Genomic DNA, 20,680 nt, shown 5'->3' on the forward strand with positions numbered 1-20,680 from the left:
AAAAAGGCTGAGGTGGTAAAAGGGTGGGTCAATTGGGCCCAGCTTCTAATGTCATCTTGAGGTCTAGATATTGCTTCTTCTGCTATTGGCATTTTAGATAAATGACCAGTTTGAGCCTGGGCAGAAATTCAATAAGGGCAAGTCCCTGAAAGAGTTTGAGATCTGTTCTCCTGTGTTTGTCTCGTGCGGTTGTGACCTTTTGACCAGGATTCTATTTGACCTGAGAGAGATGTGGTGATTAGTTCTGGAATTTCTTTTAATTTTTTTTTAAGTGAGTGAAAAACATTGTAGTTGAATAATGAGGATTTTTATAAAGTGAAAGGTGAGGTGCCACCTGTAAGCAGCCAGGCTCATTATTTTTATAGGTAATGGCTAGCCCACCATCGGTTTTATGTTTGTAATTGAGGTGTTTGATGCGGTTTCCACTGTGGAACACTTTCAAAAATATGTGTGGGTGTTAACAAGATGTTTGTGATGAAGTAAGTATTTAGGTTCTTTGTGGTGATGTCACAGGCATGTAATGAGTACAAGGTTGAGCATGGCGTTTCAGATTCCTTTTTTTCAGTTTAATACGAGATATAGAGAAATGACTAATTCAGTGCGCCGTTTTAGAAATTTCTCTTCTTACTTGTAAATTGTTTCCTATCTGTGTATCTCTTTGGTTTACTGGTGTGTAGAGGTTGGTGAGGTAGGCTAGAGTTGGCGGTTGGACTTAACAGTGCCTACCTGGTATAAAAAAACATTTTCCACAGAAAATAGTTTCTCTAATCTCTGACTTAACAAAGTGGTCACTGTAGACTTGGCAATTCACATACAGGGTACAGTCTGGGTGTTTATATGTGCCCCTCATGCTGTTGTATGTAATGCATTCTCCAGTGCAAAACTTCACCCCAAGGATCACTTGTACTAATATGAAATTCATAGAACCATGTAAAATTAAGATTAAATTCAATAGACATTAAATGTCCAGGCATGAGAAAGTTATACTAAAGAACGGACAGTGGTAGAGAAGGGTCTGTTGAAGCTTATGAGAAGGGATGATAAATTAACTGAAGATTTAGCAGATTGGCCAGTAATTCAGCAGGAACTCTCGGACCCTGTAGGCTCAAGGTAACACAGAGGAAGAACTGAGACCTCACTATGTCTGTCAGAAAACACGATCGGAAATGGACAGAAGGGAAGTAATTTAGAAGCTCACTAGAACAAGGGATGTGGGCGAGGCTACATGGGTTCTTGATGGAAGTTGATAAGAATAAGGAATACAAATATGAAGTAACAGATGGTGATATACCTTCTAATATCCGGAGCATATTAAGAATGAGAATGATGTATTGTTGATGGTGCTAAAGCTGAACACCGCAAATCGCTATATTCAGATTGTGGGTGTTAAAAGCAACATAAAAACAAAAAGTGTTTTAAATTTATTTTTCTTATGATGTTGTCTTTACTCTGGCTAGAAACTGCGAATGACGAGCCAAGCATTTCACTTATTGACCAAACCATGAAGATGAGGAAGGAGGCAGCTGCCAGAAAAGTGGTCTTAGCCTGGGGTGTTCTCAATGTAGCTGTTGCAGGTCTTATATATACTGAAATGTAAGTAGACTTTTTTAAACATATATGTACGTGCCACTTCTGTTGCACCTCGCCTTAGATGGGTTGATTTCACTCTTAGGAAATGGCTTAGGCTGTCCTCAGAAAACTCGTAAACATTTCAGCCAAACAAGTGCACTGGAGACTGCTTCCAATTGGAATAGAACATAAAGTACTTGCTAGTTGCTCAGCAGGGTACCATTAGTGTGCTGCGCAAGCTGTACCAAAGTATTGTAACCTGCACAGTCACCTAGTTGTAACTATTGATCGTGCTCCTCTAGTTTGAGTAAGATTGAAGCACTAATGGCTTTTGGTAGTGTGAGAGAGACTATGAACTATCAGGCTGCTCTGTTGGCCTCACACTCCCATAAGACCTGCAGTAATCTTGCATGTGGTCCAAGTAGGTTTCCTTTCTTGCCAACCTGTCCTTAGGACAGAGAATGTCTGAGCTCACAGCCCTCCATGTTCAACTGACAGTACACTACCTATGTTTTGAAGAATTCTATGACGAGGCATAGCTCTTATATTTTAGTTTTTATTGGTAAGATGTTGCTTTTGAATCCCTTAAAAAGGAAGGATGAAACAAATGTCCGTTTCTTGAAGTGGTTTCTCAAATGCATGTTGAAAGTAATGGAGAAGTGAAATTGACTGTAATAGGGTCCTGTATAATTCCCTCTGGAATTCTTAAATTGATTGACTGGCCCATAGACCCAGTGTCACCAATTTACCTTTATTTTAGGAACTGTGGTATCCTTTCTCCCACACTTATCTGAAGCAACCTTTACTAGATATATGGTATAACTTACCAAAGCATACAAAGTCCCCTCTAATGAGGTCTTTCCCTGACTTGGCAGAACTAGATGTAGGGAAGCAGATTTTGGAGCATGAATCATTTTCTGGATTCACATGCTGTGCATTATTCCCCCATCTAGCGGTTGAGTCTGGAATCTTGTTAGTTCTCTTTTTGCCTGTCGTATAACCTTTTGGTGCTATGTCCGTACTCCTATGATGTCCGATGCGCACCCTTAGGCCTCAGATGGTGCCCAGAAGCAAAATAACTGTGAAAAAAAAGATGGGTAGCAAGAACATTCTGGACCTAACAACTAGATGGCGGAATAATGCACAGCATGTGAATCCAGAAATTTCTTCAAGCTGCAAAACTACTCCTCTGATAAGTAACCATTTTGTTCTTCTCATCCTCTGGAGGAGAATGCTCTAAGCAGGAAACAATTTGGAATGTAGCTGATCCCTATGCTAGGTATATATGGCCATATTCCTTGGCCCTCTTGTTCTCTGGCTAGTGTTTCCTACCTCACCCAACCCAGATGGGTTCTCATTTGGACTAATCTGAGAATAGACGCCAGTGGAATTTTGTATGTTGTGTAGCTCTATTCACACCTTTTCCATCTCATAGATATAAAAGTACCTCAACGGAATTTCCGTGCATAGAAGCCACAACAGGACATCAGTAGCCTACATCTACATACAGGATGACATACCGGTCTAGACCGTACTGGGTGATCCAAGGAGGTCCTGCTGCTTTTTGGCTAAGAGTAGGCCTGGGAACTCCAAATTAATTATTGACTGGAAGGTGTATCTCAAACTGTTCACTGAGTGGCGTGTGAAGGTGATATGATATATTTATTTACCTAGTTGTTCTACAAGTAGCTGTTCAGCAGTGTATTTCCATTTTCCTTGAGGAGTTTTGAATGTGATTTATCTATGTCCTCTTTCATGCGTTAATGTTTGAGGGTTAGCTAAAGAAGGGAGGTTGCCACTAGAGCAGATTGTCTGCTCATGTAACCCTCTGCAGTGCCCTCCTATTTTGTGCCCATTCAGACATTCTTCTGGCAAGATGGTTCCCACTTGTGTTCAGCTACCTTTTTGCATGCTAACATTTGTTTGTTTCAGCTAGTTAGACTGTTCGTCTACTGTTTAAGTGTATCATGAAAAGTACCTGTTGAAGACTGGAGAGCTGTGCTCTCAAGCACAATAATATAAAAGATTTCTTAAGCAGCATATGAAATCTACCTAGCCCTGCAATTTTACTTAGCTTCAAAATGGTTAACAAAAAAATCATGTAAAGGAGAATGCACCTCAGTGTGTCTGTTTCGGAGGTGCATAAGCATAATTTCCAGTGACTTCTGAACTGACCAAGGAGCAGGCAATTAGTGCTGAAGCTTTGGAAGGAAAGTGGCCAGCATTTTGAAATCCTGCAGAGCCCTAGTGTGAAGCTAGTTGTTTTTCATGCTTATGCATAAGGTTGAGTAATCTAAGGTACTGGCTTTTGTGTTTCGCATTCATATTAGTCCTATTGGCTTAAGAAATTAACTACAGGTTGAGCAAGTGTGAATCTGACTCTTACTGCCAGCAAAGTGTGTGAAGACAACTATTGGTTGCTTTCTGTGAGAGGTTTACTTATTTACTTTTTTCCTCAGTTTCTACTAAGTGGCTATGCAATTAGAGTTTACAGTTCATACTGAAGCGGATAGATTTCATTTGCCCAGAATTTGAGTTGATCTACTAGAAAAGAGCAAGATCTGGGGTCTCCGTCTGGGGATTTCAGTTGTTGTTTAGGTTTTCCTACAATGCCACCTGAATCATGACAAAGGATTGATGATTTTCTACTGAGGAATAATCTGGTAGATGCAATTTGAAGCAAGTAGGATGCGTTTTCTATTTAATAAAAAAAAAAGTCTGAAATTCGGGGTGGTGATAAGACAGAAGTCCCTCTTCAAAACCCCAGTCATTTGCCATTCCCTAGCTTGGAAGGCAGGATATGTTGGTACTAAGTGTTGCATTATTTGGGAGACACAGTTGGTGGCCTACTAATAAGTGGTCCATTTTTTTTCCCAGACCTGTGCTAGAGCATGATGAACCAGATGGCAGTGTACTCCACTCCTGGCATTGGATGCCGATATGGGCGAGGAGTGCTGGTAGAGAGGACTAAACTGGTGCAAGTTCAACCACCCCTCCTTAACCCCACTCTATGCTGGCCCTTCCACAGCAGAGAGACAGTCACTTTCAGATGCCCAGATAGCATGAGTCTTCTGAGGAAATATGTGCACTGCTGTGTGGGTATAATTTACATTTTTTCAAGGAGTTGCAGAACTGAGAAATCTGTCTGCTTGAATCACATTTACCAAAAGTGCTTCTTCTGGAGCAATAGAAGCACCTTTAGCAAAAAAAAAAATCCCAAAGCAGTTATTTCTGCAGTACTGAAATGAATGGTCCTGACATGCAGGAAGGTTTCCTGTAGTGCATTGGTGAGTTCTGAGGAAGGGGGCATGTCTTCTTTTTCAACCTGATCAATCCCGATCCTTGCACAATTAGTAATCTTTTCAGTGTGGAAGGACAGACTAGATAGTCTATTCCAATTAAAGAGCAGGAATTGTGAGTTCTTTTAGTCAAAACATTTTTTCTCAGTCTACAATAATTCAGACTCGAAGAAGCACAACTGACCTGAGTTGCTGATTGTGGCTGGCCTCCCCAGTTATACAGGAGTTCAACTTTATTTCATTGGGAACAAATAATGAGACTTGGTCAAGCAGTAGGATTTATGATCCAAGTCTCCTGTTGTCTTGTCATCCTACATAATGCTCATGGTTACAAATTCTTACTCTAAAATACAATAAATGTTCGAAGTAGGACTTTACAACTAGCAATCCAATTAAACAGGGTTTAAGTTCTCCAATTGGCACAAGACTGCATTGGAGACCGTTTGACAAACTGACTGCTTGAGTGTCTTAGGTAAGACAGCGTATTCATGTAAAGCCATAACTGTACAACAATAATGAAACATTTCCTAGCTATCGTAACGGAAAGTTTCAATTCTATTAAGGAGGCGAGGGTTAGGCTAGTTTAAAGCTTATCGTCCACTAGTGAGGCCACCGTTTGGATCGGTCTAACATAGAAATTCTTGAAGGTGGAGTCTGAAGACCAGTTGGCTGCCTTCAGGATATCCTCCAAATGTGCCCCGAAAGTCCATGCCTTAGATGCCATCGCCCCTCACGCAGAGTGGGCCCCGAAAACAGATATATCTATACCAGCTTCACTCATCAACCATCTAGCTATCATAGGAGACGTCACCGCCCTATGGAGTTTCGTCATAGCAATGAGAAGTTGATTATCCACGTGCAGTCTAAGTTCACTGGTCACAGACTGTAGGAGGCTGGACTGGCTTGTAGTGAGTACCAAGGGGTACTTACACCTTGCACCAGGCCCAGGTATCCCTTATTAGTGTAGAGGGGTGTCTAGCAGCTTAGGCTGATAGAAAAGGTAGCTTAGCAGAGCAGCTTAGGCTGAACTAGGAGACGAGTGAAGCTCCTACAGTACCACTAGTGTCATATGCACAATATCATAAGAAAACACAATACACAGATATACTAAAAATAAAGGTACTTTATTTTTATGACAATATGCCAAAGTATCTCAGTGAGTACCCTCAGTATGAGGATAGCAAATATACACAAGATATATGTACACAATACCAAAATATGCAGCAATAGAAAACAATGCAAACAATGTATAGTCACAATAGAATGCAATGGGGGTACATAGGGATAGGGGCAACACAAACCATATACTCTAGATGTGGAATGCGAACCACGAATGGACCCCAAACCTATGTGACCTTGTAGAGGGTCGCTGGGACTGTAAGAAAACAGTGAGGGTTAGAAAAATAGCGCACCCCAAGACCCTGAAAAGTGGGTGCAAAATGTTCCCCAAAGAGCACAGAAGTCGTGATAGGGGAATTCTGCCAGAAACAACACCACCAGCAATGCAACAACGATGTATTTCCTGACGAGAGTACCTGTGGAACAAGGGGACCAAGTCCAAGAGTCACGATCAAGTCGGGAGTGGGCAGATGCCCAGGAAATGCCAGCTGTGGGTGCAAAGAAGCTGCCACCGGATGGTAGAAGCTGTGGATTCTGCAAGAACGACCAGGGCTAGAAACTTCCCCTTTGGAGGATGGATGTCCCACGTCGTGAAGAGTCGTGCAGAAGTGTTTCCGTGCAGAAAGACCGCAAACAAGCCTTGCTAGCTGCAAGGGTCGCGGTTAGGGTTTTTGGATGCTGCTGTGGCCCAGGAGGGACCGGGATGTTGCCAATTGCGTGAGGGGACAGAGGGGGCGCCCAGCAAGACAAGAAGCCCTCTCAGAAGCAAGCAGCACCCGCAGAAGTGCAGGAACAGGCACTACGAAGTGGAGTGAACCGGAGCTCACCCGAAGTCACGAAAGAGGGTCCCACGACGCCGGAGGATAACTCAGGAGGTCGTGCACTGCAGGTTAGAGTGCCGGGGACGCAGGCTTGGCTGTGCACAAAGGAAATCCTGGAAGAGTGCACAGGAGCCGGAGTAGCTGCAAAACAGGCGGTTCCCAGCAATGCAGTCTAGCGTGGGGAGGCAAGGACTTACCTCCACCAAACTTGGACTGAAGAATCACTGGACTGTGGGAGTCACTTGGACAGAGTTGCTGAGTTCAAGGGACCTCGCTCGTGCTGAGAGGAGACCTAGAGGACCAGTGATGCAGTTCTTTGGTGCCTGCGGTTGCAGGGGGAAGATTCTGTCGACCCACGGGAGATTTCTTCGGAGCTTCTAGTGCAGAGAGGAGGCAGACTACCCCCACAGCATGCACCACCAGGAAAACAGTCGAGAAGGCGGCAGGATCAGCGTTACAAGGTCGCAGTAGTTGTCTTTGCTACTTTGTTGCAGTTTTGCAGGCTTCCAGCGCGGTCAGCAGTCGATTCCTTGGCAGAAGGTGAAGAGAGATATGCAGAGGAACTCTGATGAGCTCTTGCATTCGTTATCTAAAGAATTCCCCAAAGCAGAGACCCTAAATAGCCAGAAAAGGAGGTTTGGCTACCTAGGAGAGAGGGTAGGCTAGCAACACCTGGAGGAGCCTATCAGAAGGAGTCTCTGACGTCACCTGCTGGCCCTGGCCACTCAGAGCAGTCCAGTGTGCCAGCAGCACTTCTGTTTCCAAGATGGCAGAGGTCTGGAGAACACTGGAGGAGCTCTGGGCACCTCCCAGGGGAGGTGCAGGTCAGGGGAGTGGTCACTCCCCTTTCCTTTGTCCAGTTTCACGCCAGAGCAGGGCTGGGGGATCCCTGAACCGGTGTAGACTGGCTTATGCAGAAATGGGCACCATCTGTGCCCGTGAAAGCATTTCCAGAGGCTGGGGTAGGCTACTCCTCCCCAGCCCTAACACCTTTTTCCAAAGGGAGAGGGTGTAACACCCTCTCTCTGAGGAAGTCCTTTGTTCTGCCTTCCTGGGCCAAGCCTGGCTGGACCCCAGGAGGGCAGAAACCTGCCGGAGGGGTTGGCAGCAGCAGCAGCTGCAGTGAAACCCCAGGAAAGGCAGTTTGGCAGTAACCGGGTCTGTGCTAGAGACCTGTGGAATCATGGGTTTGTCTCCCCAATACCAGGATGGCATTGGGGGGGCAATTCCATGATCTTAGACATGTTACATGGCCATGTTCGGAGTTACCATTGTGACGCTATACATATGTCGTGACATATGTATAGTGCACGCGTGTAATGGTGTCCCTGCACTCACAAAGTCCGGGGAATTTGCCCTGAACAATGTGGGAGCACCTTGGCTAGTGCCAGGGTGCCCACACACTAAGTAACTTAGCACCCAACCTTTACCAGGTAAATGTTAGACACATAGGTGACTTATAAGTTACTTAAGTGCAGTGGTAAATGGCTGTGAAATAACGTGGACGTTATTTCACTCAGGCTGCACTGGCAGGCCTGTGTAAGAACTGTCAGATCTCCCTATGGGTGGCACAAGAAGTGCTGCAGCCCATAGGGATCTCCTGGAACCCCAATACCCTGGGTACCTCAGTACCATATACTAGGGAATTATAAGGGTGTTCCAGTATGCCAATGTGAATTGGTGAAATTGGTCACTAGCCTGTTAGTGACAATTTGTACAGAGAGAGCATAACCACTGAGGTTCTGGTTAGCAGAGCCTCAGCGAGACAGTTAGGCATCACACAGGGAACACATACATATAGGTCACAAACTTATGAGCACTGGGGTCCTGACTAGCAGGGTCCCAGTGACACATAACAACCATACTGAAAACATAGGGTTTTCACTATGTGAACTGGGCCCTGGCAGGCAGGATCCCAGTGAGACAGTGAAAACACCCTGATATACACTCACAAAAAGGCCAAAAGTGGGGGTAACAAGGTTAGAAAGAGGCTACTTTCTCACACAGACTCAATAGCCTTAATCGCTTTGACCACACGTAATTGAGGGACCTGGGGAAAACTCGGATACAAAATCACCTTGGAGTCAGACTTGGTACGTCTCCGAATGTGAAAGGTGACCCCTTGTAGAGTGAACACTCTGCAAGACAAATACAGTGCCCGGACATCAGAGACCCTATGACATGACAAAAGGCACAGCAGGGTTGCTAATTTGGCCGAGAGTTGTTTCCTGGAAAGATGTATTCGATGGCGTCACCCGGAAGAGATTCAAAACCCTATTGACATCCCAAAGGGAAGAATATCGAGGTTGAGGAGGTAAGGATAGCCTGATGCCCCTCAATAGTTTGCATGCCAAGGGATGCTGTCCGGCAGGGAAACCCTCAATTGGACAGTGGCCCACCAAAATAGCAGAATGAAAGGTATATATCGACCTATAGGCTATCCCTTCCGAAGTGAGATTCGCTAGGAAATTGACTATAGGAACAGCACCCACCCCAATGGGATCCAAGCGTATTTGAAGACACCAAACCAATCAGTGTTTCCATGCAGAGTTGTACCTCTTGTTAGTACTGTCTGTCCAGGCTTTTGCAAGGAGAGCTGCAGCTGCTGGTGAAATCCCTGGGATTTTCCAGCGTCTATGGTACTCCTCCAAGCCATCAGGTTGAGGGCGCCCTTCTCGATAAGGGAATGTGGAGGACCTGCTGGATTGAGAAGGAGATCCAGGAGCAGGGGAAGAGGGATTGGAGAATCCCAAGAAAGTTCCATCAGAAGTGGAAACCAGGCTTGCGACCTCCATAACGGTGTGACTATCGTCAGGTCTGCTCGTTGTCACGGAAGTTGGGATAACACACTAATTATCATGGTGAATGGGGGGGAAAGCATGTCCTCTCTGCAGAGACCAATCCTGGAGGAATGCATTTGTGGCTACCGCCCCGGGATCCGGTCTCCAACTGTAATATCTCTTGAGTAGAAAAGCCAGTTGGGATGCAAAAAAGTCCACTGAGAGGGTACCTCTTCTGGCTTGGATCTTGTGGAATATGCGAACGTGCAACTTCCATAGACCTGCGTCGTGCCAATGCCGGGAGTGCCATTCTGTGACCTGATTGGAGGCTCCCGGTAGGTGTTCTGCCACCACCGAAACTTGGTGTGAGAGACAGTATTCCCAGAAGGACCTTGCTAGATCAGACAGAGCCTTTGAACAAGTACCCCCTAGATGGTTGATATAGCGTACAGCCGCCACATTGTCTGTTTTCAAAAAGACACAACATTTTGGCCTGTCTTTCGTCCAGCATTGAACCGCAAAAGAACCCGCCAGGAGATCCAGGCGATTGATGTGAAAAGAGCGTTCTTCTGAAGACCATACTCTGCCTGTGGCAAACTCGCCATAACGTGTTCCCCAACAGGAGGAGCTGGCGTTGGACTCGATAATCAGATTGGGCTGAGAACCGAAGATGGCGGGACCATTCCACGCCTCCATGTGGGAAACCCACCATTGAAGTTCCTCTTTAGCCACGGACCCAGTAGCAGAGGGGGCCCAGAACAAATCGCCTGGATGGAAGACGAGAGGCGGCCTACAATGCGAGCCAGATTGCTCAGAGAGGTAGAGTCCTTGCTCAGAGTCCGTTGAGTTTGTGCCGTATTTTGGTCAATTTGCGGGTTGGAAGGCTGAGTGTGTCCTTGACCGAATCCACCACAAAACCCAGGAATTGAAGAGATTGGGTTGGGACCAGGACTGATTTGGCCTCGATAACGAAACGCAGAGATTCCAGAAGATAAACCAAGGACTTTAGGTAACAAGAGAGACGATGAGGACATTGATCCATCAACAGAAGATCGTCGAGGTATATTATAAGCCTGATACCTCTGGAGCGGAGAGATTCGACCACCGGCCGAAGAAGCTTGGTGAAGCACCAAGGAGCGGAAGAAAGACAGAACGGAAGGGAGGCGAATTCGAACAGCTGCCCTCTCCATTGAAATTGAAGAAAACTGCGATGGGGTGGAAAAATTTGAACTGTCAAATACTTGTCCTGTAGATCGAGACGAACCATCCAATCGTTGACCTGCAGAAGATTGCGAAGAAGATGGATACCTTCCATTTTGAAGTGATGAAACACCACTCACTCATTGAATTCCCTCAAGCAGATAAATGGGTGATAGCCCCCGTCCCTTTTCTCGACTAAAAAGATGTTGCTGACAAACCCCCAAGGGGTGGAGAAAAGTGGGAATGATGGCCCGCTTCTCCAATAGACTGGAGATCTCTGCATCGATCAGACGCATCTGCGTAGAAGAGAAGAGTAACGGGCGAGGCCTCCTGACCTGAACGGGGACCTCGTAAAACTCTATACGGAAACCTTCTATGGTTTGAAGAACCCAAGCATCAGAAGAAAGAGCTTCCCAATTGCAGTAGAAGTGCGCCAACCTGCCCCCCAAAGCGCACCCGACTCACCTTATTGGGTGTTGAAGGCGTTCGCGTTGCCTCTGTCGGAGCCCCTAGGGCCTCTCTTTCTGGAGAAACGGCGAGTTGGGTAGAAGGAACCAAGCCTTGATGGATCCTGCCATTGTCCTTGACCTCTGGGGCATTCTGGGGTGTGTGGCCAATGGAGCACCCCCTTCCTCGATCGGCCAAGGAGAAAACCCGGGATAGAACTCCACCTTTTAAAGAGATTTGGGCCTTGTCTAATGACGTGAAGGTAGAGACAAACCTACAAAGTTCCTTGATGAAGGGTTCACCGAAAAGGCCGCCCTGTGCCACCGGGCCCGCTTCCAAAGAAGCCAGCTCCCCTAATTTTGGGTCCACCTTAAGCAGGAGAGACTGGCGATGTTCCGCCAAAAAAATGCAATTGGTATTGCCTAACAGAAGGATCGCTCTCTGGGCCCAGCCGGAAAGTACCTCTGGGGATATCTGGGATCCTGAAGCTCTGGCATCCTCTGCCATATCAAGGATCTTTGCGAGTGGACCCACCACATCCAACAACTTGCCTTGGCATGCTCGCCATGATCGATCAATCCCTTTTTTGGGGTCTTTGATAAATTTACTCATGAACATCACCATATTGCCATCAATTTCAGGCGTCAGGGCTACTTCGTCTTGTAAGGAGGGACAAGGACACTCTGCTTTAAGGCGATTGCGTATCTCCTTGTCCAGGGGTTTAAGTAGATGGTTCGCCACGTAAGAGGCCACTTTGGGTGCCGGCAGCCATTCCGCTGACCTAGGGTGAACTAAGTCATCAGGGTAAAGCATAACATCCCTGGGAAGATCCGTTGTAGCGGGTCTTTGCCGTAAGAGTGGGGCCCTCCGGCTCTAAATACGCATCCGAAGAACGTGGTGAATCAGCGAGTTTATCCTTGAGGGGCTCGGAATTCTGAGGCTCTTCGAGACAGGCCTTCTTCAGGCGGGCAGAAGCCTCCAAGGCATTTTCCCCTGCGCGCATACGAGATGGGTCCGGAGGTTGAGGGGCCTGTGGAATCCTCGTCCGGTAGGGGAGGGAGCATTGAGATGCCATCAAATCTTTTTTCTTCTCAAGGGGAGCCATTAATTGACCACCTTAGAGATGGAGGCATCCATAATGTGACAAAAATTGTCGTCAATAGGGAGGTAGGCTATTTGATCCTCCTCCACATACTCCCCTGAGGTCTCCATGCGGTGTTTCTCAGCCATGCCAAGTTACTGGGCCCTTGGGGCTTAGTAGGCACTGAAAGAGATTGTAGGGCAATGTACATGGCACAAGCCAGAAGTAGAAGCGCCAAGCTCTATGCTGCACCGAAAAGGTGGATGGGACGCACTTCCCCCAATATTATGGGGTAAGGGCAGCAAGATGCTAACCATAAGGCCTGAGCCGCGTCCCAAACAAACAGAAGAGAGCCTTATCCCACGGGTGTCAGGGTCCAGGCCGGCTCCGTAATACGACCGCTCCCATTGTGTTTCCAAAATTACATATAAACACCTAGAAATGCGGGAGGTAAAGCAGACTTCCCAGAGCACAACCGTGATTGCGCGTCAGAATCGTCACAGGAACATTGTGAAACGGACACACGATCGGCTCCGGGGGTCAGCTGCGCCACGCGTGGAATGGCAGGAATGTGCGGGCCCCTTGGCGGTCGGAAGACCGCACACTGAGCCCAATTAAAAAAGCCACGAAGGAAACAATAACGTTCCCGCGGCGGTACACCAGATGCGTAGCAGCAAAACTACGTGAATTACAACCGGCAAGCCACTAAGGCCGAAAAACAGAAGAAAAGAAAGGACGCTACTTATCTGTTTGAGGAATAGTGAGGGAAGAGGGGACGCGCGGCAGACTTGTTAGATGTCAGTCGGATGATGATTGGCTGAGGGGAAGTCCGTTTTCAATGTTTTCCACGATATGCCTATTGGGAAAAGTGGTTTCAGAACGTTGTTTTTGTTCCTTTAAATCTGCTATTGAGAATAAAGTGAAGAAAGAACAGCCTAATCCTCGCCTCTGGTCCTGACATAGAATTGTATCTTATGTGCTTTGACACAGGCGTTAACAATTCACTTCAAGTTGTTGGTGAAAATGTATTTTCCAATAGGTTTTTGTGAAAATTGCAAGAAAACAATATTGATGCCAATCTACATTATATCTCTATTGGACACACAGGCTATTCTTTCAACTGCTGCACTGTATCTTGATCTTTAGACAATTACACCCATCAGAAGGGTAGCACATAACCTGGGTGTGCTAGAGGTTTCTGTCACTCATGGCATGCACAATGGTTATTCCTATGGCTGTGTTGCACATGAGGACAACGACTATACAGTGCTTGCACTTAATTGGAATCTGAAAGACCTCAATCCTCAAGCATCTCAAGATTGTTCAGCTCTTGCAGTTTATTTTCCTCCCTCCCCATTGGCATAAGTGTAGGTAGTTTGGCATGGATTTAAGAACCAAGAAATTTGTATTTACTAGAGTAGTTGAGGGGAAATTGGTCTTTAGCATTACATTCTGTTGGAAGCTGAGAGATCGGCTGTGATTGTTATGGGGAGTTCTTTGTACCCCAACTTTGGCAGGTTGATGATTCTAAACATGATGCAGTCGCACAGTTCATAGAGGCTGTGGCAATACACCCACATGTGCTTGTATACAAACCTCTGCATAAGTCTATAGTAAAGTTGGTGTTGTACAAGTCAGTGCTGCACACTGCTACTTTGTAGTACGTAGAGGTGGGCAAACCAAGCAAGGATTGAGAATGGATTTGTCGTACGTCTAGCTCAGCCCTTGTCACAGGATGACGTGCGAGTTAAAATTAAGCAGAGTCAAGCATTCCAGGTACCACTATATTGCCTCCCTCCTGTAGTTTCCCCAACGTCAGTTTCCTAGACAGCCTAGCGCATTAAATCTGAAGCTGCAATGTATGTATGTAGATATCAGTCTAAAGTTATTGATCTCTGCACGATAAACAGGATGCACTCAAAAACTTTTGTTGAGGTTAAAATAGTACCAGATCACCTCCTATTCATTCTTAATGGAAGCTTTTCATTATTGGAAAGGAAAGACCTCCCCAAAATCCATTTCTCCAGTGAAGGTATAACATTCGGTATCCATTCTCTTCAAAATTAACCTTTACATTGCAATCAGTCTCCAAGTACCCACATTTTCTGACTATGGTTTAATCTGTTATTTAACGTAATGTGATGCAGCAATGTAAATGAGGATGTGCTTCCAGATTTAGTCCCATAAATCAGTTTCTACTGCTCAGCATCTCATTCCAAAAATGAATTGTTTTTTAGGACTGCTCTAAAGCACATGCATGAATATGCCAGTTGCTAATCTAGAATTCCACCAGCAATCTGAATAAGGCAGCCCCAAAGCAGCCATGTTAACTAGTGTCCAGTACACACAAAAGAGTATTCTTACTTGTGTATATAACAAATAGGTGAAGGTTTGCCTTAATGACTTCCTCAGACAGTCTTTTCCACATCTGCTTATTCATTTAGCGCCCTCCTGCTTCTCTGTTCACCACATTCTCGTTAATCCAAAGGTACCTTTAGCTGTTTAGTCACTTAATCTTTACAAATGCTCACTGTGTACATTTGTTTTTTGTTCTCATGTTGTTGTTTGGTTTGAAAACCAATATTTATGATAGATACAACTATCTGTGGATTATTCACCTTATGAATTCTCCCAATGCGCCAGCATTCGACGGCTCTGCATGTCGACGAGGACGTCACAATTGCCCAACTCTGCTGACGTCATTGTGGTAATAAAAGGTCCTCTCTGGCGTGCTGAAGTCCGTTCCCTTTTTTCTGTGCCTTCGAAGCATTACGGTTTTCTCCTAGCTTTTGGGAAAGGCTACTGTTGTCGAAGGTGTTGATTGTTGTTACAATGTCTCCCTCTAGGAAATCCGGTTTTAAACCTTGTCGGGAGTGTGGGGTTGCATGTCTGTGACCGATCCACACAATGATTGCCTGTGGTGCTTGAGTTCTGAGCACGACGTGGAGGATTGTGGGGTCCTGCCAGAAAATGGCCCTGAAGGTGCTCAAGGAGAGGGAGGCCAAATTATTTTGACAGGAGTCATTGGAGGTCGTCTTCCGGAAAATTCTCGAAGTCGCACAAGAAACGGCGCAGACATCATTCCTGGCGTCGTTCGGATAGAGGTCGGTCTCGGTCGAGGTCTCCATCCAGTCGGTGCGACGTGGGAGGTGAGCCCGACGGTGACTCCACAGCAGAGTCCTCAGGCTTCTCTGGCGCCGTCAGTCTTCGAGGTGGTTGAGCCTTCTCACCTGGAGCGCAGTCGGATGTTCCGGATCCGGCACTGACGCCGCAGGAGGAGCAGCGGTATCCTGCCTTCCCCACTCCGGGACCGAAGTGGGGAAGGGTGTTGCAGAGGGTGTTGGTCCGGCACCGATGGTATCGCCTGGAAGACCTTTGACGCCGATGTCTTCACCTATTAGACCAGTGGAGCCAATGACGTCGCCACAGGTTCGATCGACGCCAGTGAAGCGGCACGAGAGTCCAAAGCGCTGATGGATTCGGCTCCGGCGCTGGATGAATCCGGAGATCGGGGTGTGTCTGCTGGTCGTCAGTCAAGCTTGAAGCCAGTGTCGACATCGGCGAATTCCATGTCGACGCCGAGATTAGAGGCCAGGTTAAGATCTAGGAGAAGAGCACCAAGGCTCTTAGAGGAGCAGGAATATCACAGGCAGCTCCTGGGGGAAGGAGAAATTGCTGAGCCTCTGGGGGACTTTCCGGGCTTGGACTCTGCAAGTGGTTTAGACACTTCCCCTGAGTGGGATCTAGCCTCTCCAGGAGAATACACAGAAGAGGCGGCCTCTTTTCATTCGGTGGTACGAAAGGCAGCAGAGTTCATGCATCTCCACTACCTGCTGCAGAGGTTAAAACCAACATTTTGACTGAGGTCCTACATTCTGCTTCAGCTGCTGCGGAACCACTACTTCCTTTTAACGATGCTCTTACGGAGCCCATTCTGGAAGTCTGGAAGAAGCCTTTGACGTCGTCAGCTGTCAACAGATCAGTGGCAAGAAGGTACAGGGTGGCTCCAGGCGATCCGGGGTTCCCGTCACAACATCTGACTCCAGAGAGTTGTTTGATCCAAGCTTCTTGCTCCTCTCGTTCGGCTCCAGGTTCCTTCCCTGCTACACCTTCAGACAGGGAGTCTAAGAAGATGGAGCAGTCGGCCAAAAATACCTTTTCATCCTGCAGCATGGCCCTCAAATCTGCCAATGCGACTTGTGTATTGGGCAGGAACATTCATGCCCTGATGGACGCAGCTAAAACTGTGGTACCTGATCTGCCTCTAGAATTGCAGGGACTCCTGTTGGATGCACAGGCTGCAGCTAGGCAAGTCATCCAGTCGGGCCTGGATACTACAGACTCTGTAGCCATGGCGATCGGCACTTCCATTCTCACCAAGAGGCATGCGTGGTTGAGATCTTCAGGATTCTCTACGGGTGTCCAGTCGACCCTTTTGGACCTATATTTTGATGGGGACAAATTATTTGGGGCTAAACCTGACTCTGCCTTAGAGCGTTTTAAGGAAAGAAGGGCTACAGCCAAGTCCTTGGGCCTGCAGGCTTCCAATACCACCCCATTCAGGTCTTTCGAAAGGTTTAGGGGGTTCAGAAGAGCAACTTCCTTTTGTGGGAGACCTCAGTCGCCAGCCCAGCAGCCTTCAAGTCTGCCCTATAGGTCCTTTAGAGGGCGCAGTAGGGTTAGAACAAGAGGGCCCACCCAGCAGCACACTGCCTCCTCCTCTTCCTCAGTGGGGACGCAGCAAGGAAAGCAGCCTTAGGGAAGGTTATTTCATTTTCTCCGTGAGTGGGAGTTAGTCACATCGGACTCCTGGTTTCTCAACATTGTGGGGAAAGGTTATGCCCTTTCATTTCGTGACTTTCCTCCTCCTTTCCCTCCCTGTCCATCCTTTTGCGTAGGAGACCATCTCCTGTTGTTGCAGCAGGAAATTGTAGTCCTTTTATCGCAAGGGGCAGTGGAGTTGGTTCCAGAGCAGGGAAAGGGGTCAGGGTTGTTGTTCAAGATATTTCCTGATCCCCAAGAAGAAAGGTCGGTTGAGGCCTATCCTTGACCTGAGGGTTTTGAATTGGTTCCTCAAACAGGAGAAATTCAAAATGCTGACCCTAGCGCAGGTGCTTCAGGCATTAATCAAAGAGGATTGGATGGTGTCTGTTGACTTACAGGTTGCTTGCTTTCATATCCCTAGTCTGAAGTCGCACATGAAGTATCTCCGGTTGTGGTAGGGTTGCAACACTACCAGTTTGCGGTCCTTCCTTTTGGTCTTACTTCAGCACCTCAAGTCTTCACAAAGGTGATGGTGGTGGTTGCAGCAAATCTCAGGAGGAAGGGAATATCGGTATTACCTTACCTGGACGACTGGTTGATCAAAGCCAAGTCTCCAGAGTTTGTGCTGCATCACCTGCAGATGACAACCCGGTTGTTGTTCGATCTGGGGTTTTCAGTAAACGTGCCCAAATCTCACCTGGAGCCCTCTCAGCGCCTCCTGTTCATAAGGTCAGTACTGGACACAACGTTGGATCGGGCCTTTCCTCCGCCTCAGTGGATTCAGGACATTCAGGCATTGATTCCAATGTTTCAAAATGGAGCGGTTGTTCCAGTCTTCAAGATTCTACGTCTGCTCGGTCTGTTCGCTTCTTGCATTCTGTTGGTCACTCATGCACGCTGGCACAGGAGGGCTCTTCAGTGGTGCCTCCGCCTGCAGTGGTTTCAACACAAAAGGGATCTCGGAGTCGATAACTATCTCCAGAGATGCGGCGGATCTATGATGGTGGGCTGTGGATGGCAATCTTTCACAAGGAAGGCCGTTTTCTCTACCGCCTCCTGTGGCCATGGTCATAATGGATCCTTCCACTCTAGGGTGGGGGAAGCACATCTGGGGGACCTGGAGGTCAAAGGTCATTAGTCTCCAGTGGAAAAGATGTTTCATATCAATCTGTTGGAATTGCGGGCCATACGTCTGGCTCTCCAGGCCTTCCTCCCCACCCTTCACGGTCAGTCGGTCCAAGTCCTGACAGACAACACTACTGCGATGTGGTACATCAACAAGCAGGGAGGAGTTGGGTTGTACCTTCTCTGCAGAGAGGCTCTGTGGCTCTGGTCCTGGGATCAGGACCATCAGATTTGCTTAGTAGCAAACCATCTGGCTGAAGTTCTAAACGTGCGTGTGGACAATCTCAGTTGCCATTTCTCGGCTGATCACGAGTGGCGTCTCTATCCAGATCTGATCCATTACATCTTCCAGATGTGGGGGTTTCCTCAGGTAGACCTGTTTGCCAGTCGGGAGAACGCGCACTGCCCGCTGTTCTGCAACCTCCAGTATCCTGTGCAAGAAGCGTTGGGGGACGCGTTTCAGATGTCCTGGAACGGCCATTTGCTTTACGCGTTTCCCCCATACCCTCGATTCCTCAGGCTCTGAGGAAGATTTGCCAAGACCGGGCCCAAGTTATCTTAATAGCTCCAGATTGGCCTAGAAGGGTGTGGTACACAGACCTTCTCCAACTCACTGTGCCCTCCGCTTCGTCTCCCTCACAGGGTAGACCTCCTCTCGCAGGTGCAGGTTCTACACCCCCACCTCCAGAGCCTGCACCTACATGCCTGGAAATTGAACAGGGCAATCTGAATTCTTTTTCCCTCTCGTCAGAAGTGGTGGATGTTATTTTATCAGCCAGGCAACACTCCACCAAGACTGTCTATGCAGACGGATGGGCGAAATTTGTTACTTGGTGTGGAGAGAAACAAATTGATCCCTTTAAGGCCCATTTATCTGATACTTTGCTTTTTGCACTTTCATTGGCACAGAAGGGTTGACCATTTCAACGGTGAAAGGCTATTTATCAGCGCTGTTGGCTTTTCATTGCCTTCCTGATAAACCTTCCTTATTTAAGTATCCTATAGTTCTTAGGTTCCTTAAAGGATTAACTAACAAGTTTCCTCCAACTCAGTTTGTTATGCCTCAGTGGGATTTGAATTTAGTTCTCATTTTTCTGATGGGATCACCGTTTGAACGTTTGCATTCTTGCCCATTAGGGCTATTGGTTTTGAAGACCGTTTTCCTCACAGCCATCACGTCTGCTATGCGTGTGAGTGAGCTACAGGCTCTTAGTGTAAAACCCCCTTTCATGCAGACTCGGTGGTGCTGAGAACCAGTGCGGCTTTCCTACCAAAGGTAGTTACTCCATTTCATATGGGGCAATCCATAACACTCTCGTCCTTTTACCCTCCTCCCCATCCATCAAAAGAGGAGGAGAGACTGCATCGACTTGACCCAAGGAGGGCTTTAAGCTATTATATTGAAAGGACCAGAGTTTCGAGTGGATGATCAGCTCTTCATTGGCTATGTAGGGAAGAGGAAGAGTCCACAAGAGAACACTGTCCAGGTGGGTCATTCTTTGCATTGAACTCTGTTATTGTTTGGCAAAGAAGGTTCCTCCTGTTGGTATTAGGGCCCATTCCACCAGGACTAAGTCTGCCACTTCAGCCTTGGCAAGAGGTGTCCCGGTTGCTGAGATCTGTAAAGCCGCACCTTGGGCTTCCCTCCACACTTTCGCCAAGCATTATTGCCTGGATTCAGAAGTTAGGAGGGATGGCCATTTTGCACGTTCTGTGCGGAGGGTTTCTTGGTGTGATCATTCAGGCACCCACCTCCGAGTGCGGTACTGCTTTGGGACTCTATCCATAAGGTGAGGAATCCACAGGTAGTTGTATCCATCAGAAGAACAAGTTAGTTACCTTCGGTAACGCCTTTTCTGGTGGATACACTAGCTGCCTGTGGATTCCTCACAGTACCACCCGCCTCCCCGTTGCCGGTCTGGTCAAACCAAGATTTCTTTGGGTGTATATGTATATTCGTTTTTTGCTCTTTTTATTTGAATAAATATTATGTATTATATTTGATGTGTGTATATATATTGAGTTTGTGAAGTCGGTGATCACCTGTTCGCCTCAAAAGGCACGTAAACATTGGTGAAAACTGACATCAGCACACCGGCGAGGACCTTTTATTGCCACTATGACCTCAGATGGAGTAGCGTGGAGTCGGGCAATTGGGACATCCTCGTCGACGTGCAGAGCTGGGAAGAAAATATCTGTTGAATGCTGGTTCATTGGGAGCATTCATAAGGTGAGGAATCCACAGGTAGCTAGTGTATCCACCAGAAAAGGCGTTACCGAAGGTAAGTAACTTGTTCTTTGTACCCATGCCAAAATCATGAGTAACTAATTTCAATGTCACTTTCAAAAGTAATTTTCCTTTTTCTATCATCTGCCTCTTGCCTACAGGTCTGGCAAAATGATCTGCTCTTACTACAACATCACATACTGGCCTCTCTGGTATATAGGTAAGCAGTTTTTTATAATACATGTGAG

At 47.0% G+C, this 20,680-nt stretch overlaps 1 protein-coding gene across 3 annotated transcripts in view; it reads left to right on the top strand.

Moving 5' to 3' along the window:
• Positions 1–20,680, top strand: part of TMEM209 (transmembrane protein 209) — a 247,680-nt gene that overhangs the window by 19,979 nt on the left and 207,021 nt on the right. For all 3 annotated transcript variants that reach the window (XM_069229331.1, XM_069229333.1, XM_069229332.1), the window contains exons 3-4: positions 1,458–1,593; positions 20,594–20,652. In XM_069229331.1, the coding sequence (XP_069085432.1) occupies positions 1,458–1,593; positions 20,594–20,652 (195 nt within the window). The remainder of the gene's footprint in view (positions 1–1,457; positions 1,594–20,593; positions 20,653–20,680) is intronic.

The sequence above is a fragment of the Pleurodeles waltl genome, chromosome 4_1, assembly GCF_031143425.1.
Source record: "Pleurodeles waltl isolate 20211129_DDA chromosome 4_1, aPleWal1.hap1.20221129, whole genome shotgun sequence".
Classification (NCBI taxonomy): Eukaryota; Metazoa; Chordata; class Amphibia; order Caudata; family Salamandridae; genus Pleurodeles; species Pleurodeles waltl.